General features: G+C 35.0%; 1 protein-coding gene across 3 annotated transcripts in view; it reads right to left on the reverse strand.

The window, feature by feature from the left end:
- Positions 1–15,423, reverse strand: part of LOC124367360 (ubiquitin conjugation factor E4 A) — a 46,654-nt gene extending 31,231 nt beyond the window's left edge. For all 3 annotated transcript variants that reach the window (XM_046824116.1, XM_046824114.1, XM_046824115.1), the window contains exons 1-7: positions 14,537–15,423; positions 11,057–11,287; positions 8,506–8,652; positions 7,568–7,882; positions 6,329–6,594; positions 2,579–2,773; positions 1,383–1,662 (exon numbers count right to left, since the gene is read on the reverse strand). In XM_046824116.1, coding sequence (XP_046680072.1) covers positions 1,383–1,662; positions 2,579–2,773; positions 6,329–6,594; positions 7,568–7,882; positions 8,506–8,652; positions 11,057–11,287; positions 14,537–15,085 — 1,983 coding nt within the window. In that variant the 5' untranslated portion in view covers positions 15,086–15,423. The remainder of the gene's footprint in view (positions 1–1,382; positions 1,663–2,578; positions 2,774–6,328; positions 6,595–7,567; positions 7,883–8,505; positions 8,653–11,056; positions 11,288–14,536) is intronic.
- Positions 15,424–18,445: the final 3,022 nt, after the last annotated feature.

Below are 18,445 nucleotides of genomic sequence, written 5' to 3' on the forward strand. Positions count from 1 at the left end.
GATAATTTGGTAAAATATATATCAGAGTTTTAGCATTGCTCCCATGCCTTACACCGATATGTGTAAGAAATGAACACAAGTATCACAGACCCGACTCTTTGTTACATTGCTCCCATGCCTTACACCGATATGTGTAAGAAATGAACACAAGTATCACAGACCCGACTCTTTGTTACATTGCTCCCATGCCTTACACCGATATGTGTAAGAAATGAACACAAGTATCACAGACCCGACTCTTTGTTACATTGCTCCCATGCCTTACACCGATATGTGTAAGAAATGAACACAAGTATCACAGACCCGACTCTTTGTTACATTGCTCCCATGCCTTACACCGATATGTGTAAGAAATGAACACAAGTATCACAGACCCGACTCTTTGTTACATTGCTCCCATGCCTTACACCGATATGTGTAAGAAATGAACACAAGTATCACAGACCCGACTCTTTGTTACATTGCTCCCATGCCTTACACCGATATGTGTAAGAAATGAACACAAGTATCACAGACCCGACTCTTTGTTACATTGCTCCCATGCCTTACACCGATATGTGTAAGAAATGAACACAAGTATCACAGACCCGACTCTTTGTTACATTGCTCCCATGCCTCACTTCAATATGTAGTGGACCATAAAATAAAAACGCGAGAGGTCACGTGAAGGCAATTTGCCAATGCTTACCTTTTCATTATTTTTTATTTTCCTTCAATACAAAACCTTCTAAAAATATCCTGTGGTTGGTTTGACTAACTGTGTCTCAGAATATGCTACTTTATATTATCTGGAAATAAAACTGTGTCAATAAAAATCATATTACAAGTGCTGTACTATTTCCTGTAAAATTTAGACTATGTGGGAGGTCGCATGTGAGAAAAAAGCCGCAAGTACTTTTTAAACTAGTAAATAAAAAATTTATTTGTACCAAAAAAGAAAACGTGCCTAATAAAAAATAAAACACTATCCAAAATGGAACTGAAATTTATTATTTAGTGTATGATTGTATCCATAGATTTAAATGTTTGTAAGAGGGAATATTTCCAATTAGGTGCAGGAAACAACAAAGTTTTAATTATTTTGAAAACAAAATGAGTTTAAGAATAGCAGTTCAAGGTCTTGAAAGAAATATATTAAAAAGAGATCAAACGTGTTTCCAAGCTGCTGATAATGTTAACCATAATAATACTACAGAATTTTGAAAATTTTTGCAAACTTGTGGGTGCAATCTCTTGTGTGTTAACTAACTACAAAGGAGTTACTTACTAATACATTGCTACGACAAAGTCAGCAATGTCTCTGATGTTTGAACTTTATATACATAGTTCCTTTGCAATTATTAAAAAATATATTTTCGCTCACTTTTAACCGACAAACTCACCCGTGATCTGTGGGGATGTGTCTTGAACAACTGTTCCCTGACGAAGGTGGAGATAGCAGAGCTGGCCTTCTCCTTGGGCAGGAGGCAGTCCAGACACTCGGCCAGCTGAGCTCGCAGGTGGGGGTTGCGCGCACGCGCCGACCCGCTCATGAACACGAGCAAGTACGTCAGCACAGGCTCCAGCTGCTGTAGATCCTCATGGATCACTCCAGCAACTTCAAATCTCTTCGTGGCCACGAGGTAGTGAGACACATTCTCTAGTAAGACTTCAGGTATACATCTAACAAAGCAAAAAAATCTTATAAAGGCCAAGTTAAATACTGGTTTGATTGGAAAATATATACAATTAAATGGGTTGTGAATAAACAATTAATTAAATGCCTCGGTAGCGGATTGGAGAAACTAGAAAACAAAGAAAAAATACCAAAAAATAAAAAGGAAATAATGGAAATCTGTAAAAACCAATTTTTTAATTAGTGAGACAAAACACACACTCCAAAAAAGTAAAAAAAAATTTAATATAGTATATAATTCTCCAATTACGATAAATTACTGTAAAAAATAAGTAATTATAGATCTCAAAGAATGAAATTTATGTAATGAAAGAGAATAAGACAGAACATGAGTAATTTTATATCAAGTACTTGCCATTAGTCTTGTAGATTGAAAAATACAAGGGGGTAGTTATAGGTTAAGGTTTATGAGTTTAGATTAAGAAGAGTTAAGAGGACTAGAAGAATGAACAAAACAGGGCAAAATATGATGGCGATGACTTTGAGCCAATCAAACCAGCAGATTGCTGGACCTATTATACCAGATGATGATAATGAAACAACAATTGAATTTATTCATTACACTAACCTTGACCAACAGACAGGTAGAATAAGGTTACAATGGATTCACTCTTCAGAGTACATACTTTAAAAATCATTAATCAGCCTCTTAAATCCTCAAAAACATCTTGTCTTAACAGAAAAGTGCTATAAAGACTGTCCAATTCTTCACATTATAGTACAAGCATAATTACAAAATTTTCAATAAACTCATGTCAAAGGTCATCCAAAGTTTGTTGGTACATTTTCATAAGCATTGATTTTGCAAAATAAACCCAAATTATAGAATGTTATATAATTTACTGTGCAACACTTTTACTTTGACTACCATCTACAACTTTCGATGTCACCGTACAAGCATACCTCAGAGTTGGCGGAGCCGTGGTTGGAAGAGGAAAGGTGACCTCTCTGACCTCTGTGAGGTTGAAGGCCTCCCTGTCCTCTCGCAGGTCAGGGTCTAGCACCACTTGAACCAGCCATGTGCAGGTGGTCATCACAAACTGACCTTCCAGCATCAGCGTCGAAGGCTCGATGAGCGCGCAGCGCAGACTCAGGTATCTGCCAGGAAGGAGAGCATCCCACTAATAATATTATAAATGCGAAAGTTTGAATGTTTGCATATTTGGATGTTTGGAGGTTTGGAGGTTTGTCCTCGAATCACGCTGAAACTGCTATACGGATTGTGCTGAAATTTGGAACAGGTATAGCTTTTGGTCTGAATTAACATTTAGAGTGCTTTTTACCACCCATAACACATTCATTTCACCAAATAAAGTCGAATTCATATCGCAAAATTAGTTTGTTTACATTCAAATGTTATAAAAGTAAATTAAAGAATGTCTTATTTTACCAGGCGAAGTTAGGGCTAAGAAGCCCTCTCTAACACTTAACACTATGTTATGATAAGAACGAAACGTATTTTGACAGCTGTTGACAGCTATAGTTCGACAACATTTCTAAAACATCTGTTTACATTTGAATTTTATCAATAATAAATAAACAGTGCTTGATCGGTAGTGTAATGCAGATAGTAAATAAAACATTAATATATAAATTTTACTCCAGATTGCGCCAGTGACGAAATCATCTAATGCATTAAATACTGTTATAAAACTAACCTTAATGAACAAAGTTATAAATGTTTTCACATAAGTTACTTTAAACTGGTGGGCTTCCTTGACATTATGATATTACATTTTAACAATAGCTTATGGAAAAAAAGAGAAATGAATACTAACATAACTTAACGATTCATTCTTTCCCTGGCTACTGTCCAAAAAACAAGTGTAACACAAAACTTTAATAATAATTATTTTGGAATGTTGCATAACCTTAATAAGGATTTCCCCCTTATACCGGAAGTACATAGTAAGTAGGTAGGACCTCCCCCTAATCGTCGTAATAGGCTTTTCAGTCCTACTTATGTGTGTATTTTCTTCATCAGGACAAGGTAAACTCAACTATGTCAACACGATTTTGACCAAAGTAGATTTCCGAGAACTAGATAATCGAACGTATATAAAATTTGATCGAGGCAATATGGCAAGCTAAACTGTGACATAGTAGGTAAGTGAATTTAAATGGTCTTAAGTAGGCACTATTTAACCGAAGTAGGCACCTCGGTCCTACTTAAGTATATATATATATATATATATATATTTCTTCTTTGTCAGAACAACAAGGCAAACTCTACTATAGTACTGGAAATATCTTAGACCTGAAATATATGACAAGGACTGGAAATATACGCTTTTTGACCGAAGTAAGTTTCCGAGACCTGTGTGATCTAAGATTTGTGTTTTCTTGATTGGGATGACAAGGCTGTGACGTTATATACAGGGTGACCACCGGGAACCGGACGTTTTTTAAATAAACATAAACCACTTATTTTTTAACATAAAACTTATTTTATTACATAGAAATGTTTGTAATTACATGCCATTTAAGAACAATGTTACTTATGGAATATAACGTCAAATAGATGGTGTCCATTTTCTTGAATGCAGGTTTTTAACCTTTTAAGAAAATCCGCATGTACACGTTCGAGAAGCTCTTGATCAATTGCTGCCACTTTGGTCTTGATTGCATCCTTTAGCTCTGCCAAGGTGCGAGGTTTGTTGTTGCAGACTTGTGATTTGAGGTACCCCCACAAAAAAAGTCACAAGTCGTCAAGTCTGGTGACCTTGGGGGCCACTGGATGTCGCCGAAACGGGAAATGAGCCTTCCTGGAAACATCCGACGGACCACAGCCATTGACAAGCGAGCAGTATGCGGTGTGGCACCATCTTGTTGAAAATAAACGTGTTCATTTCTGTCTAGACCTCTAGACAGGATTTTGCTTGTTAACTTCTCCATTTAAATTAAAATGTGCCTTATCACTCATAATGATTATTGTGCTGTCATTATCTTCGAGCAACACTTGCATGTGAACGGCGAAGTCCTCTCGCTGAGCGTAATCTCTTTCCTATAGCTTCTGAACAACACACATTTTATAGGGATGAAATTTTAAATCACTTTGCAAAATTTTCCGCACTGATTCACGCTTTAACCTTTGTTCACTTGCATGTCTTCTTGCTGAACGACTTGGGCTCCGAATGAGGGCTAGTCTCACCCTCTCAACGTTTTCCGGCGTCCTTACGGTCTTCCTTGGGCCAGGAGATTTTTTCTTTAAAATAACTCCTGTCGTTCTCAGATTTTTAACCCACCTGAGAATAGTATTGCGGGTAGGAACCGTACCATGGCGTCCAAGGTTGAAATGAGTGCGAAAAATCCGTTGTACCGTTGTAACAGATTCGCCATTTTGCACATACGCGTCGTATGCAAACATGTGATGCTCCACTGTCCACTGCTCCATGGCTACTGAAATGGCATTGTATAGCAAAGTCATTCACCACACTCTCCCCCCTCTCCCATCTTGGCTGAGCGTGTACTAGCAATTCCAAAAACGTCCGGTTCCCGGCGGTCACCCTGTATATATATAATTAATTAGAACCAGAAATGCTCCTACACGTGCCAAACATGATATAATAATTAAGTTAAACTCTGATACTATTTACCACGAACTTAAATAATATCTACCTGATGTATACCTACTTGCGTTTTAAAATTGTTATAGGACTCCCATCATATTACATCATAATTGTTTTTACCAAGTAATATAAGGACTTTGGTTCTAATACTTGTGTGCGAAGCCGCGGGTAACAGCTAGTTGAATATAATTTGGAGGGAAGTCTTGAAAACTTGGTACTCTGGTACCTGTAAAATTCTCACATTTTTCTAGTACGTACCTTTAAAATTCCAGGACATTCAAACCAAAAATTGTAGTCCTTATGAGTCTTCCTTAAGGCTAGATGGTTTAGTTACTGCCTTAAAAATATGTTTAGTAGATTAACCATTCGCACGCAACTAATAAATCCATTAACTTTCCTAAAGCACCAAAACAAGTAAAAAATTTTTGTTTCTTTAAGCTCAAAGCTAATTTTTGTTAAGATTGAATTATAATTAAAAGGTAAAAGCAAAACAAGTATAAAACAGGGCATTTTACTTACAAAATTAGCGTATTCATTGATAAAAATAAAAAAGAACTATTTACAAAACTGTTTATTTAAATAAAAATTCAATTTTATTCAAAAATGTAATTAAACTGAAAAGTTTTAGTAAAATTTTACTATAAAAAAATATTTGAAACTAACCACAACACTACCACATGATGAAGAATAATAACAAGATAGCCCCGCGCGCTCGTGACAACCATGAAAGCAGTAATAAATGCCATGGATATGTTTGGTTAGAGCTCTGTAGGAGACGCAGAACTGATGAGCAGGTGATCAGAGTTAGACAAAGGGCGCTCCCCTCCCCCTGCCGCAGAGTGAAGGTCGTTTATAAATACTTCCTTGGTAACCGCTATAAGCATTTCCAAGACCTTTTATGAACTAAAAAACTCACCAAGAGACATAATCTATAATATCTTATATAACTGTGTTTGCCATTTTGGTCAAACCATTATCTACGGTGTGGGAGGAGTTAATTCAAACTTATTACCGTACCACAAATAAGTACTCAAACGTTTTTGCATTTATATACATTACTGCAAAGTGTTATTTTGTGTCTTACTTAGCCATAGCAGTTTCCATCTCGTCGTTGCGTGCATCGGGCCCTAGCCTCGCCTGCATCATGCCTATTTCCTGATAGAGGCTCTGGGCCTTGTCCTGTACCACGGCTGCGCCCAGATTCAACGCTCGATGCGTCATGTAGAAACACTCGGAGATGAACGAGAATTGCTTGGCGCACGGCCTCTGCTGACCCTCCTCTGCGGACACCAAGCATGTGTCGGAGCCCAAAGACCCCATGTGGACACCGTTTTCCCCGTCTGCAGATACCTACACACACACAGGACTTGCTTCAGACCTGATTCAGTGATTTTTTTTAAACTTTTGCTTCTATTTCCAACTTATTAAACTTGTGGAACAAAACATCTTAAATTGTACATGTGAGAGCTATCCAGAAAGTATGTTCCGTTTTGCTCTGTAGCCGCTAGGGGCTGGACTATCACGGCCATTTTGATGTCAGGGCGTTTCTCTGTTCAGTGGCTGTCCAGCCGTGCTAGTGAGATGTTACTATCGCTCCTTGTTGTTTTACAATAGTGGTTTAAAATGTGTGATTCAATTGAAAATCCCTTGAGTTGTAAAGTGCAGTCTGTAATACGGTTTTTTTTTTTTTGGTTAAGCACAATAAAACGATTGAGATTTATTGCCAACTCTGTGAAGTTTATGGGATGTGATTACTGAAGGTTGAGTGCATCAATGGTGCATAGGTCTGGTTTAAAAATGGCCGAACTAATATGCATGATGACAAAGTGGACGGTCAAGCATTATGATTAAAGAAGACCGCCGATTCATAATAACAGAACTCTCACTTAGTTTTCCTAAAATTTCAAGGAGTTTATTACACAAAATTGTTACACAGAAGTTAGGTTATCATACATTTTGTGCAAGAAGGGTACTAAAAATCTAAACAGAAACCCATAAAAATCAGCGTATGGCTGCTTCGTTAACATTTTTTGGACACCTTATAGGAAACAAGACTTTGGTAAAACACATGAACTGCGACGCACCCCTTTGATGATGATTGGGAACTGCAAGAGAGTATGACTACCTGATTCTCAGGAAGTAGAATTTCAAAACTAGTTCACCACTATGATAAGTGCCTAAATTTTTATGATGACTATGTTGAAAAATTGTATTTTAAAGTCGCTTTAAAATGTATATAATACAGTTTTTTTCTTGTAATTTTTGTTTGTATGAAAATGTAATCTACTTTCTGGATACCCCTGGCAATTTCTATCCAAAATACCTTTGCTGCCGGGTAGGTAGGGTCAATCTTGAGCCACTTAAGATTCTGAATGTCAGCAATGAAGGGTTCGGCCAGCCGCAGCAGTACGCCACTGAGGTTCAACATGAAGCCATCTGAGACACAGTTGAGAGTGTCTAGGGAAAATGCATTCAGGGCAGACAGACGGCCGCGTGGGGCGTTCTTGTCAAGGCAGTTGCCTAGCCATGTCAGCGTTTCATGGCGATTTGACTTCAAAAGGGCCATCACGATGTTGTGAAGACTGCAGACAACGCCGTTTGTACTCGTCCACAGCTGATCTTCCAGCACTTTCAAATTCTGAAAAATTATTTTAATATTTTGGAAACATTAAAATAATCATATACAAATTTTTGTTCAGAATTTACCTTCAACTTGTTGATAGACCACCAAAAATAATTACAGCTAGTAATCATTTCTGTATCCTTTTTTCCTCTAAATCATACTTTTTCTTCCCCTCTTCTATTCTTGCACTCTTCATACCCCTAGTCTCCTCAAAGCTAAAGACAATAAGTTGGACTTCCTTCTTTAACTGGCACACCTTAATCTTTCTCCACTCTAACATCCTTATTGGTTTCCAATCTTCTATCCTTTTAACAAGCCCACTTCAATTTACCTTTCTCCTTCTGCCTTATTTTGCAGTGACTCTACATCCAAACTAATTGTTATTTTCAAATCATTTTAAGTATATTTTTATATTGACCAAGAAAATTCTTGGGACTGTTCATTGTGTACTTTAACTGTAAGTAAGATGAAAAACAAAAACCAGTTGAAATAAAATATTAATATGTAGTTATACGACAAAATGATCAGAATCCAAAACTATAAATACGGCAAAATGTATTTATAGCACTTTTCATTGAACTATTCACTCTTTAAACCACAAATTGTTTTCATTGTATAATTGTGGAGAAAAAACTTACAGAATCCAATGGTCTATCGAAGAACTCATACTGGAGATAGGAATTTTTCGGGAGAATGGAAATATTGAAGGCAGCGCCAAGAGCAGATTCCGCAAACGATCTTCCCACATGGTTCGAATCTCTATGGTGTCCTTGTCTCAGCAGGACCTACACACAGTGGTGCCACCAATTTTAAAAGTAACATTTCTCAATTTTTAATTCAAAATTCTTACCAACCAATACATTATTAGAGCACAATATATAGTTTTCAGAGCCCTCCTTGAAAATTAATATACAAAATATTTCAAACCAATTTAAACCTTTTATTGTTTTTAGAGGAGAAACGTAAACTAATCATACTCTACATACTTAGAAATCTGATAATAAACAATATTAGAGTTTAATTTCTTAAATAAATTGTATAAATCTGAAACATTGCAATAAAATGAACAAAGAATAAATTGTGAACAGTTAAAAAATTAAATAAAACATATACTTTTGCTACATACAATGTCATTGCAAATTGTTTGCTACTACAATGTCATTAAAATTGGTTGCTATGTATAATGTCATTGAAATTGTTTGCTATATACAATGTCATTGAAATTGTTTGCTACGTATAATGTCATTGAACTTGCTTGCTACATACAATATCATTGAAATTGTTTGCTATGTATAATGTCATTGAAATTGTTTGCTACTAAAATGTCATTGAACTTGCTTGCTACATACAATGTCATTGAACTTGTTTGCTACATACAATGTCATTGCAAACTGTTTGTTATGTACAATGTCATTGAAATTGTTTGCTACATACAATGTCATTGAAACTTGTTTGCTACATACAATGTCATTGAACTTGTTTGCTACATACAATGCCATTGCAAATTGTTTGTTATGTACAATGTCATTGAAATTGTTTGCTACATACAATGTCATTGAACTTGTTTGCTACATACAATGTCATTGCAAATTGTTTGTTATGTACAATGTCATTGAAATTGTTTGCTACATACAATGTCATTGAACTTGTTTGCTACATACAATGTCATTGCAAATTGTTTGTTATGTACAATGTCATTGAAATTGTTTGCTACATACAATGTCATTGAACTTGTTTGCTACATACAATGTCATTGCAAATTGTTTGTTATGTACAATGTCATTGAAATTGTTTGCTACGTATAATGTCATTGAAATTGTTTGCTATGTACAATGTCATTGAAATTGTTTGCTATGTACAATGTCATTGAAATTGTTTGCTACGTATAATGTCATTGAAATTGTTTGCTACTAAAATGTCATTGAACTTGCTTGCTACATACAATGTCATTGAACTTGCTTGCTACATACAATGTCATTGCAAATTGTTTGTTATGTACAATGTCATTGAAATTGTTTGCTACGTATAATGTCATTGAAATTGTTTGCTACATAAAATGTCATTGAAATTGCTTGCTACATACAATGTCATTGAACTTGTTTGCTACTAAAATGTCATTGAAATTGTTTGCTACGTATAATGTCATTTAAATTGTTTTAAAACATTGTTCAAGGAGGTCTCAGGCATATACTAACAGTATTGACCATTGTCAATTGTAAAAATCCTTTGACTATCAGTTTCCAAAATAAGTGATAACAATTTAAATGTACATTCTTACTCAGCACCATAACTGTAGAATTCACACAACGTGATGATCACAAGATAATCCAGGTGATTATTATAAAAATCTGGACTGTTTTTTTTTACAAGGAATAATGTATGTCCAATAAATACGCAACTAATCCAATATGTGGCAGGATTTACAGCCCCACTTACTGGCTCACAAGTACTCTGACAGAGACCCATCAATACCTGTCACAACTTGTTCACATCGATATTGTTGTAAGAGTTTTGTTGAGCTTATTTTTTCTGTTTATCATGACGAAAACTGACAAAACTATTGAGCAACAAACTATCATCAGTTTTTGGTTAATTTGTGAAGAATTTCTAAGAATTCAACCACATACGGGCAGTGTATAAGTACTAAATAAAATATTATCTCCCTCACATTAAAACAACAAATACACTGATTGCAATTATTATATTTCTATGATTCTAGCTATCTATTAAAATTGTACTTGTTACTTATGGTAATACAGAAGTCTACTGAGCCAGGGCGGTCTGGTTTCCCTGACAAGGTTGTTTGTGAATGGGGACTGGAGCATATAAACTCTTGCCCAGCCACACTCCGAGGGCAAACAAGGTATAAGTCTCAAATAGGGCATTGTATTCATAGAAAAACTTTTAAAAAGATTAATTCGTTTTGTACTTAATATTAATTTTTAGATAATTTTGTTTAACAATCATACAACTAATACACATTTGTACCAAAATTGAACAAATTCTGCCAAGTGTGAAGACCTACTAAATATATTGACGTGTGCACAGCACATCAATGATTTGTTGAAAATCACTCTAGGTATCAAGCATGCAAAAATAGGAGTGACTATAATGTGAAGTGTTACTACATGTGCAGTAATGGTGCTAATAGAACTACAGTCAAACAAAAGTTTAGTAAAGAGTACTCACCGCAGCCAACTTTGGTATAGTTGCATACGTGTGAAGCACGTGTATCATGTATTGGCTGTACGTCAAAATGTTTGATTGGTTCAAGTTTTCTTGCACAAGTGAAAGAACTAGGGAAAAAGCTGAGAAGACAGTCTCGCTACCCTCTTCTTTGTCGATATCATCTGTGATTTCCGAGAGAAAAGACGTTAGCTCAGTGGTGTTATATAGGCCACCGGAAAATAAATCTAAAACCTGTAAAAAAAGACATTATAAAAATATTGTAGACTATTTTCCTTAGCGCACAGTACAGTTGTCTAAAAATTTTTTCTCAGCCACACAAATTCTACAATAATTAATTGAAGGTCTCGGCTGGACCAAGACACTTCAAGATTTTAATCATCAGTCTTAACAGTAACCAGTTTTCTTAGATACATTATAGGAAACGTGTCTTATAACAGATCGTTGACATTAAATATTAGTTTTAAATTGTACGAAACCGAATAAGTACAGAAAGAGAAGGTCCTGTAAAAAACAAGTACCTTGAAAATCCTTTTTGGAAATTCTCAATAATATTTTAATACATGTAAAAAGGCTTCCTTATTACCGATGACAACTCAAGCTTAGACCTAACCAAAGCAAAATAGAACAATTTTATGCTTTCTATTTTTTGAAATGTTTACAACCTAGCAGTGTTATAACAGCTAGAAATGTTGCAAACATTGAACGTGTTGTGCTGCAATGAATGAAAACATTGATTGACTGTAATTTTGGGAAAGATTTTGGGATCTCAATCTGCAGTTTCTCAAATTTTCCAAGAAGATTTGAAAACTAACCGTGTTCCTTGATATCTGCCTACTACAGGTCTGCCAGACCGTGGATCACTCTCTGATTAAATGTGGCTGTCTTGAATTGCCTAAACCACTACTTTATCCGGGCATCACCCACAGATCGACATCAAAAGCTCTGTATTATCATAGAGATTATCTCTGAAACAGAATGGCCAAGATTCTGCACACTCTTTGCTCAAGATTTGTCATAGTGAAATGCAATGCTAGCATATCTAAGAACATATGAATCAGAGCGCTCTGCATCAAATCAATGAGTCAAATTCGTCTATAATGAGAAATTTATACATTTTTCATACTTTAAATATGACAAAAATCTAGTGCTATTTTTAATTTGTCAAGCACATCAACAATTATATTTAGATCATCTGTACGATGACAACATGTGTGCTGATAAATGTAAGATAAAGTGAATCAACTATTATTGTTACTGAAATTTCTTTTGTAAATATACAATGTTGATTTTAGACACTTAAAAGTTTCATGATTGTATATTACGTCCGTCACAGTAAAGTTGAAAGTGGAAAAGTGGAAAAGTTTCCTTAACTTTTAACCCTTTGTGATCAGCATTAAACTTGTACGATTGCCTTCTCAGATCACCGGGCCACTCTTGCGGCCCATAGCTGTTCTCTGTGTCTGGTTCTTGCCGATACCATTGGCAATCGTACTAAATATTTACTTAGTACGTAAATAATTTGACTTAATAGACAATAGGAAATAGACAAATTCTTTATTTTACAAATCATCAAGAAATGCAATAGGGTCAAATATTATTACATGGTTAGTTTTTATTGAGAGTAGCCTATTGCTCTTCTCTTTTCCACTTGACTTGATTGAATTACATTAATTTTCAACAATATTATTATTCTGGTAAATAAAAACAGCTGGCAATGATTAAGGTATCAGTGAGGTTAACAGTCGGAGTAGCCAATCAAAATTTAAACATTTTAAAAGTATTCTGCTAATACACTCCTGAACAAAAATATATATTGTTTTAGGGTGTAGAAATCACAAATAACTTTTGTTTAATAATTGAAACGTAAATGTCAATTTGTGGTTATATTTGTGTACTGTGTTTCTTGTTATCTATGATTTTCAGCATCATCTGCTCACGATAGCTTATCTGAGAGTTCTCTTGTCAGAACTGCTTAGTTAAGCACCATTAACCACCTCGTACAGTACCCTTCACTGCCTCTTCAATAACAACGACATTTATTACCAAATAGCGGCACATTAACTCTATGCAGTTTATTAGTATTGAAAGTTATTGACATGTTTAATTGTGGATTACCTGAGCAGTTAAAATATTAAGACATTAATTTATTCCTTTTTAATTGGTCATTGTGTTTTCCAAAGTGAGAGTGTAAGTTCGTTGTGTAATCATATGTTATTTTTAAGTCGAGAAAAGCTAGTTTTACATGATTGGACTATTACACTATTTATTGGTTTGTTGAAAGTTTGATTCAAGTTGTATGCATTATTTTCAAATTTATTTTTATTCACACCAGAGACGAAATTTGCATTATTCACCTATTGCTATTGACCTACGAACAAAACAATATAAGATTTTAGGATATGAAAATGAATGTTAGAAAATTAAAAGGGAAAGTACTTTTCTTGCAAGATAGTAGTCAGTAACAGTTAGGTGGATTTACGATATCTGTTGGTTTTTCTTATAAAACAGTAATGGCCGGAGGCATTCGTGATTGGACCATTTTTAATTTGTTTTGTTACTGATAGGTCCTATCTCGAGAGATGTTTTTCATATGTTGCCATCAGCACAGTGTAGCCCAGGAGGTGCTGCCATAGCCCACGCTAATGGCCAGAGGCACTTGTGTCAGGCTGATATGGACTTATATTCTTAAAAGGTCTAAACTAACAAAAACCTCTTTTATTTGGATCAAATTTCCCTTAAGTATTTCAACATTATTATTTTATGTAACCAAAGATCTGGATAGCAGCTGACATCTGCAGCAACCAATACAAGGTTGATTTACGATTGTAACAAGACCACATGATGTCCATAGAACAAAAAAAAAATACTACTCAACTCAAGAAAAGTAGTTCACTTTTAATTTTTTATAACTTTTTAATTTGTCATTTCCACCAATTGAATCATTATATTGTTTTGATCAGGAGGATGATAACAAAAGGTCAATAAACGTGAAACTCGTATTTTGCCACTCCAGCTTTTTAATTTACAATTACCATGATTCATTATGAATATCTATATATCAAATGTTTATATAAATTACATATTTTAAATATTTCTAATCAATAATTGATTTGATTATGTGGGGGACACTTATTATACTACAGCCAATTTTGGGCAAAAAATATACAGTTGGTCGGTCAAACTGTGCCATATCAGTTTCATAAGACATTTTTCAGTTCTTCATCATCAGAACTGTTTTTACTGTCTTATATCATTAAATAACAAGCTGATGATACAATTTCTATGTCGGTCATCACACAAACCAATCATTGTTAGTTATCTGCGTAGCCTAAATGAAGTCCGAATAAACTAAGATGACGTGCTGTATAGACTATAAGTTAACCTATACAAAATTGTTAAAAATGGTTTTAGGTCGTATTACATAATGTGAATGAAATGAATATTAGAATTTAAGAAATACCTAATCCTAGGTTTACTAACCTGCTGATAAACATTCTGCTTTTCGTAAACTTCTGGCTGTTTTAAAGCTGTTGATGCATTCCGTACAACATAACTAATCATCTTTTTAATAGATTCTTTAAACTCAGGGTAATTCTGTTTCTTTAATCTACAATAACATTCAAATAAATAACAAAGACATTGTGTTTCTACTACATGGATTTTAGGGCTTGAAGACTTGTTTGAAGAAATCAAATGCTTTGTTGGCTCTTCTAACAGTAATCTCTCAAACAATACCAGTTCTAAAGATTCTATGTAATCAATACCTAGTTTTCCTATCCCTGATACGTCCTCGAGATATAATAAATGAGTCTCGCTACCTCTCTTGAAAGCTGGCGGATTTTTACACAAAGTAAAATTGAAAACTTCTTCTACGATAAGATTAATTAAAAAGTCTTTTCCTTGGAGTTCGTGGTTTTCCAGTTCATTTAAGAAAACAGTTCTGCCCTCTTCCCTCACTCTTTCAGCATATCTTTCAGCTGCTTCAATACTAGGGAAAACCTTTGCAAACGGGTTGTTCTTCAAATCCATGTTTACTCAAATTTATTAATTTAACATTAAACTATATTAACATTTCTCTTCAGAATATTTGGTAATTATCATTACTCCTTTCGGTAACAGCACCACACATAACCTTAAAATATTTTCTTCTAACATTATGGTTATTTAACTAAATGATTCTAATAAAATAACTAATCTTTTTTATAATAAATAGCAGCACTTATAATCAACAATCACATCATATTAGTTATCTGATAGATAATTTGACACGGCACAACTTAATATTGAATTAAAACTACACGTAATTGAAAATATAAAGACATTTTAATTTTTATCAAACGAACTGTTGTAGTTGTTCATTCAATGCTTGTTTCTGTTATGTTATGATGACAATACAGAATTCTTGGTTTTTTTATTCACAGAGGAAAGAAAATTAGCAGGTGAAAAGTATAATCGATACTGTGTAAAATTGACCCTTTAAGCCGCGTTTACACGATGAAACTTGTTCAATAAACTTGTGTTATACAACATAGTTGTACATAAGTTTAAAAAGCAATATAAAAATTTGTACTACCAAAAATCGTGTTTTCAAACAAGATGCAACCTTCCCACCTCGAGTCAGTAAAAGTCGAAGGGATTCGATGTTTATGAACACGTTGAAAATCGGGTTGCATCACAATTTAGCTGGTGTAAAATGTGCTGAATTTTGCTGGATTTGTGATAAGTGGAGTAGTGTCAGGCAGAATTTTTTTTAGTTGATCAAAGAGTGCGATTAAAGAAGACTTTTGTGGGACCCTGGTTTGGGTTATTTTAGACAGAAATAAATGACACGACGCCCGGGATGAATTTTGATGTAGGTACTGTACATTTTATTTTGCTGATGAAAATGTGGAAATCGATTAGCCAATTTTACTGCAAATGCAAAAGGTTTTAAAGTCGAAGGAGGGACTAGGGATTGTGTGTAATGGGTTTATTTTGTCCCTTATGATTTTAAATTATAAAAATAAGCCAATAGCAAGCCATCCGTTTATGAATTTGACGTTGTGGATGCAGGAGAAAACCAAATAGATCTATTTTATATCCATAATATGATATTTTCATTGCATGATAAAAGCTTAAACATTGCAATTAATTATTCATAGCAATGGAAATATTTATTATAATTATTATATCGAATTTTTTTCCAATGGCCTTGACAAAGAACTCAAATTCTTTATCGACAGACAGAACAGCACTTCAAAATAACGTCAACAATAATGTGTGATAATTACGTGACTAGAAATAATATAATTCAATTAAGTCTAAAAACAAAGTCAGAATAATTAAAAGAATACTGAAGTTTTTGTTAACGGTAAAATAAATTAAAGCTTATACAGGTGGCCTTCACCTGAAAGTAAACTAGTTTGATCAGAGCACTTAACAAACTTATTGACACTGTAATAGGTCCGCTGCAAAAAGCCGCTTTCAAGAAAACTAGTTATATGAATAGGGATGTTAATTTTATTGGAGTGACGTAGTTTGTGGCAGTGTTGGAGATTTTTTTGAAAAGATAGAGGTTTTTGTGAGCAAATATAAATCTATACAGTTCAAGATATACATTTATGGGGAATGTTAAAACTTTGGCCCTCCTAAAAAGCAATCTACATACATGAAGTTCTTCGAGGTTTCCCAAAAACAGCTCTTAACGCCTTTTTCTGGAGCTTGAAAACAAATTTCGTACGTACACTGAACAACTACTGTATATTTAAGAAAGGGGTAGATAAGCCCATAGTAAGGAAACAAGGTTACTTTGGTATCAGCAAACTTTGATAGTAATAGCATCGAAAACCCCCGATGCTGATTTTTTACAGATGGCTCAATATGGTTGTGGAAGCTTAATTTGTTGTCAATCTGAATGCCAAGAAACTTTAATGAGCCACAAGAAGAAATCTCTGCGTCCCCCAAATATAATGTAATCTTAAATTAATCCGGAGACCTTCTGATAAAACAATTAATTGTTTGAGTTTTTCATTATTTACTATGGATGCTGAACCACCGAGTTATTTTATGCTTTTCTTCAGAAGCACAATGTGTATTTTTAGAAGGAATATAGTCAAAGCCCACTTCATTTAACGACACCTTTATCAGAGGAAAAGCCTAATGTCAGCCTCTCCAACTCCTAAACCTGTCCCGTTGAAAAACTGTATTTTACCTCGGGATTAATTCGCTTTTTTATTAAAAGTTAGAATTGTACACTATTTGGTTCTGCTCAGCGCATCATTCCATTTTGTTGCCTAAGGATCGCTTCCTTTGCGAGAACTTCCTCGAAACCTAAGTCCAAGAGACAAAGACTTGATTTTCCTCAAAAATGGAGTCCATGCCTCCTTGGGATAGACTCGAGGGAAACAAAGCTTTCATGGTCATGACTCCCAACCGTAGAAGAACGCCACTTATGACATCATTTAAATTTAGAGCATCAAATCTCTTGTGAATTCCCAATACAATAACATTGGTGTCAACCAAGGCATTCAGTGCCATGCCAGAGACATGCGCAGCCCATCGTAGAGGTCAAGAACATTGTTCGTACCGGCCAAGATGACAACATAATCCTGTTGTGAGTTTATCATAAGTTCCTTGATGGTTGTTTTAATCAGCGGAATCATTTTTTATAGAGAGAAAGAGACCAGGATCTTTGCACGTAGTCCTGTAAGAACCTTTGTGCCTTAATATTTAGACCCTCATAATGAGGCTTCTACAGAAGCCTATTAGATTTTAGAGTTCCTGATCTCTAATGTCCCCAGAGCTAAGGAGACTTTTCCTGATTTTTCATATGGTAGGACAGTTTAGACATATATGTTCCGCTAATTCTTCAGCTTCTCCACAGAGATGTTTCTTAAGATAGTCATGTCCAGTCAGCGTCCCTAATACTAGTCATATATCCCCCTTGCGTTGTGTGCTGACCATTCCTTTTGCATAAGGAAAGATAACAATTTAGATTGCCAATGCCTGAGGCATTTCGCCAGGTGGAGGAATCTAATCCTCTTAGCCCAATATTTTACTAGAGCTTTGCTGTAGGAGATGGCTACTACACAACATAGTTCTGTCCCTACCAGAATGGTTTCTGTGCCTGTCTTGGCAAAAGATTCTGCTTTTCAATCCCCTTGATGCCTTCACCCACAGCCTGGCACCCTTCTTTAGGGTAACTTAGTTCCTCTTTGCAAATTCCACTAGTACATTTTAAAATTCCCATAATGTTTGAGTCAAAGGAGCAGGAATCGAGCGCCTTTACTGCTGCATGACTGTCTGAAAGTATTAAATATTCTGCTACTTTTGGCGTCATTTGCATGAGCCTTCTGGTGCATGATTCTATTGCCAAGGCTTCAGCTTGGAAGACCATGGCGTGTTTTCCCA

Source organism: Homalodisca vitripennis, chromosome 8 (assembly GCF_021130785.1).
Source record: "Homalodisca vitripennis isolate AUS2020 chromosome 8, UT_GWSS_2.1, whole genome shotgun sequence".
NCBI lineage: Eukaryota > Metazoa > Arthropoda > Insecta > Hemiptera > Cicadellidae > Homalodisca > Homalodisca vitripennis.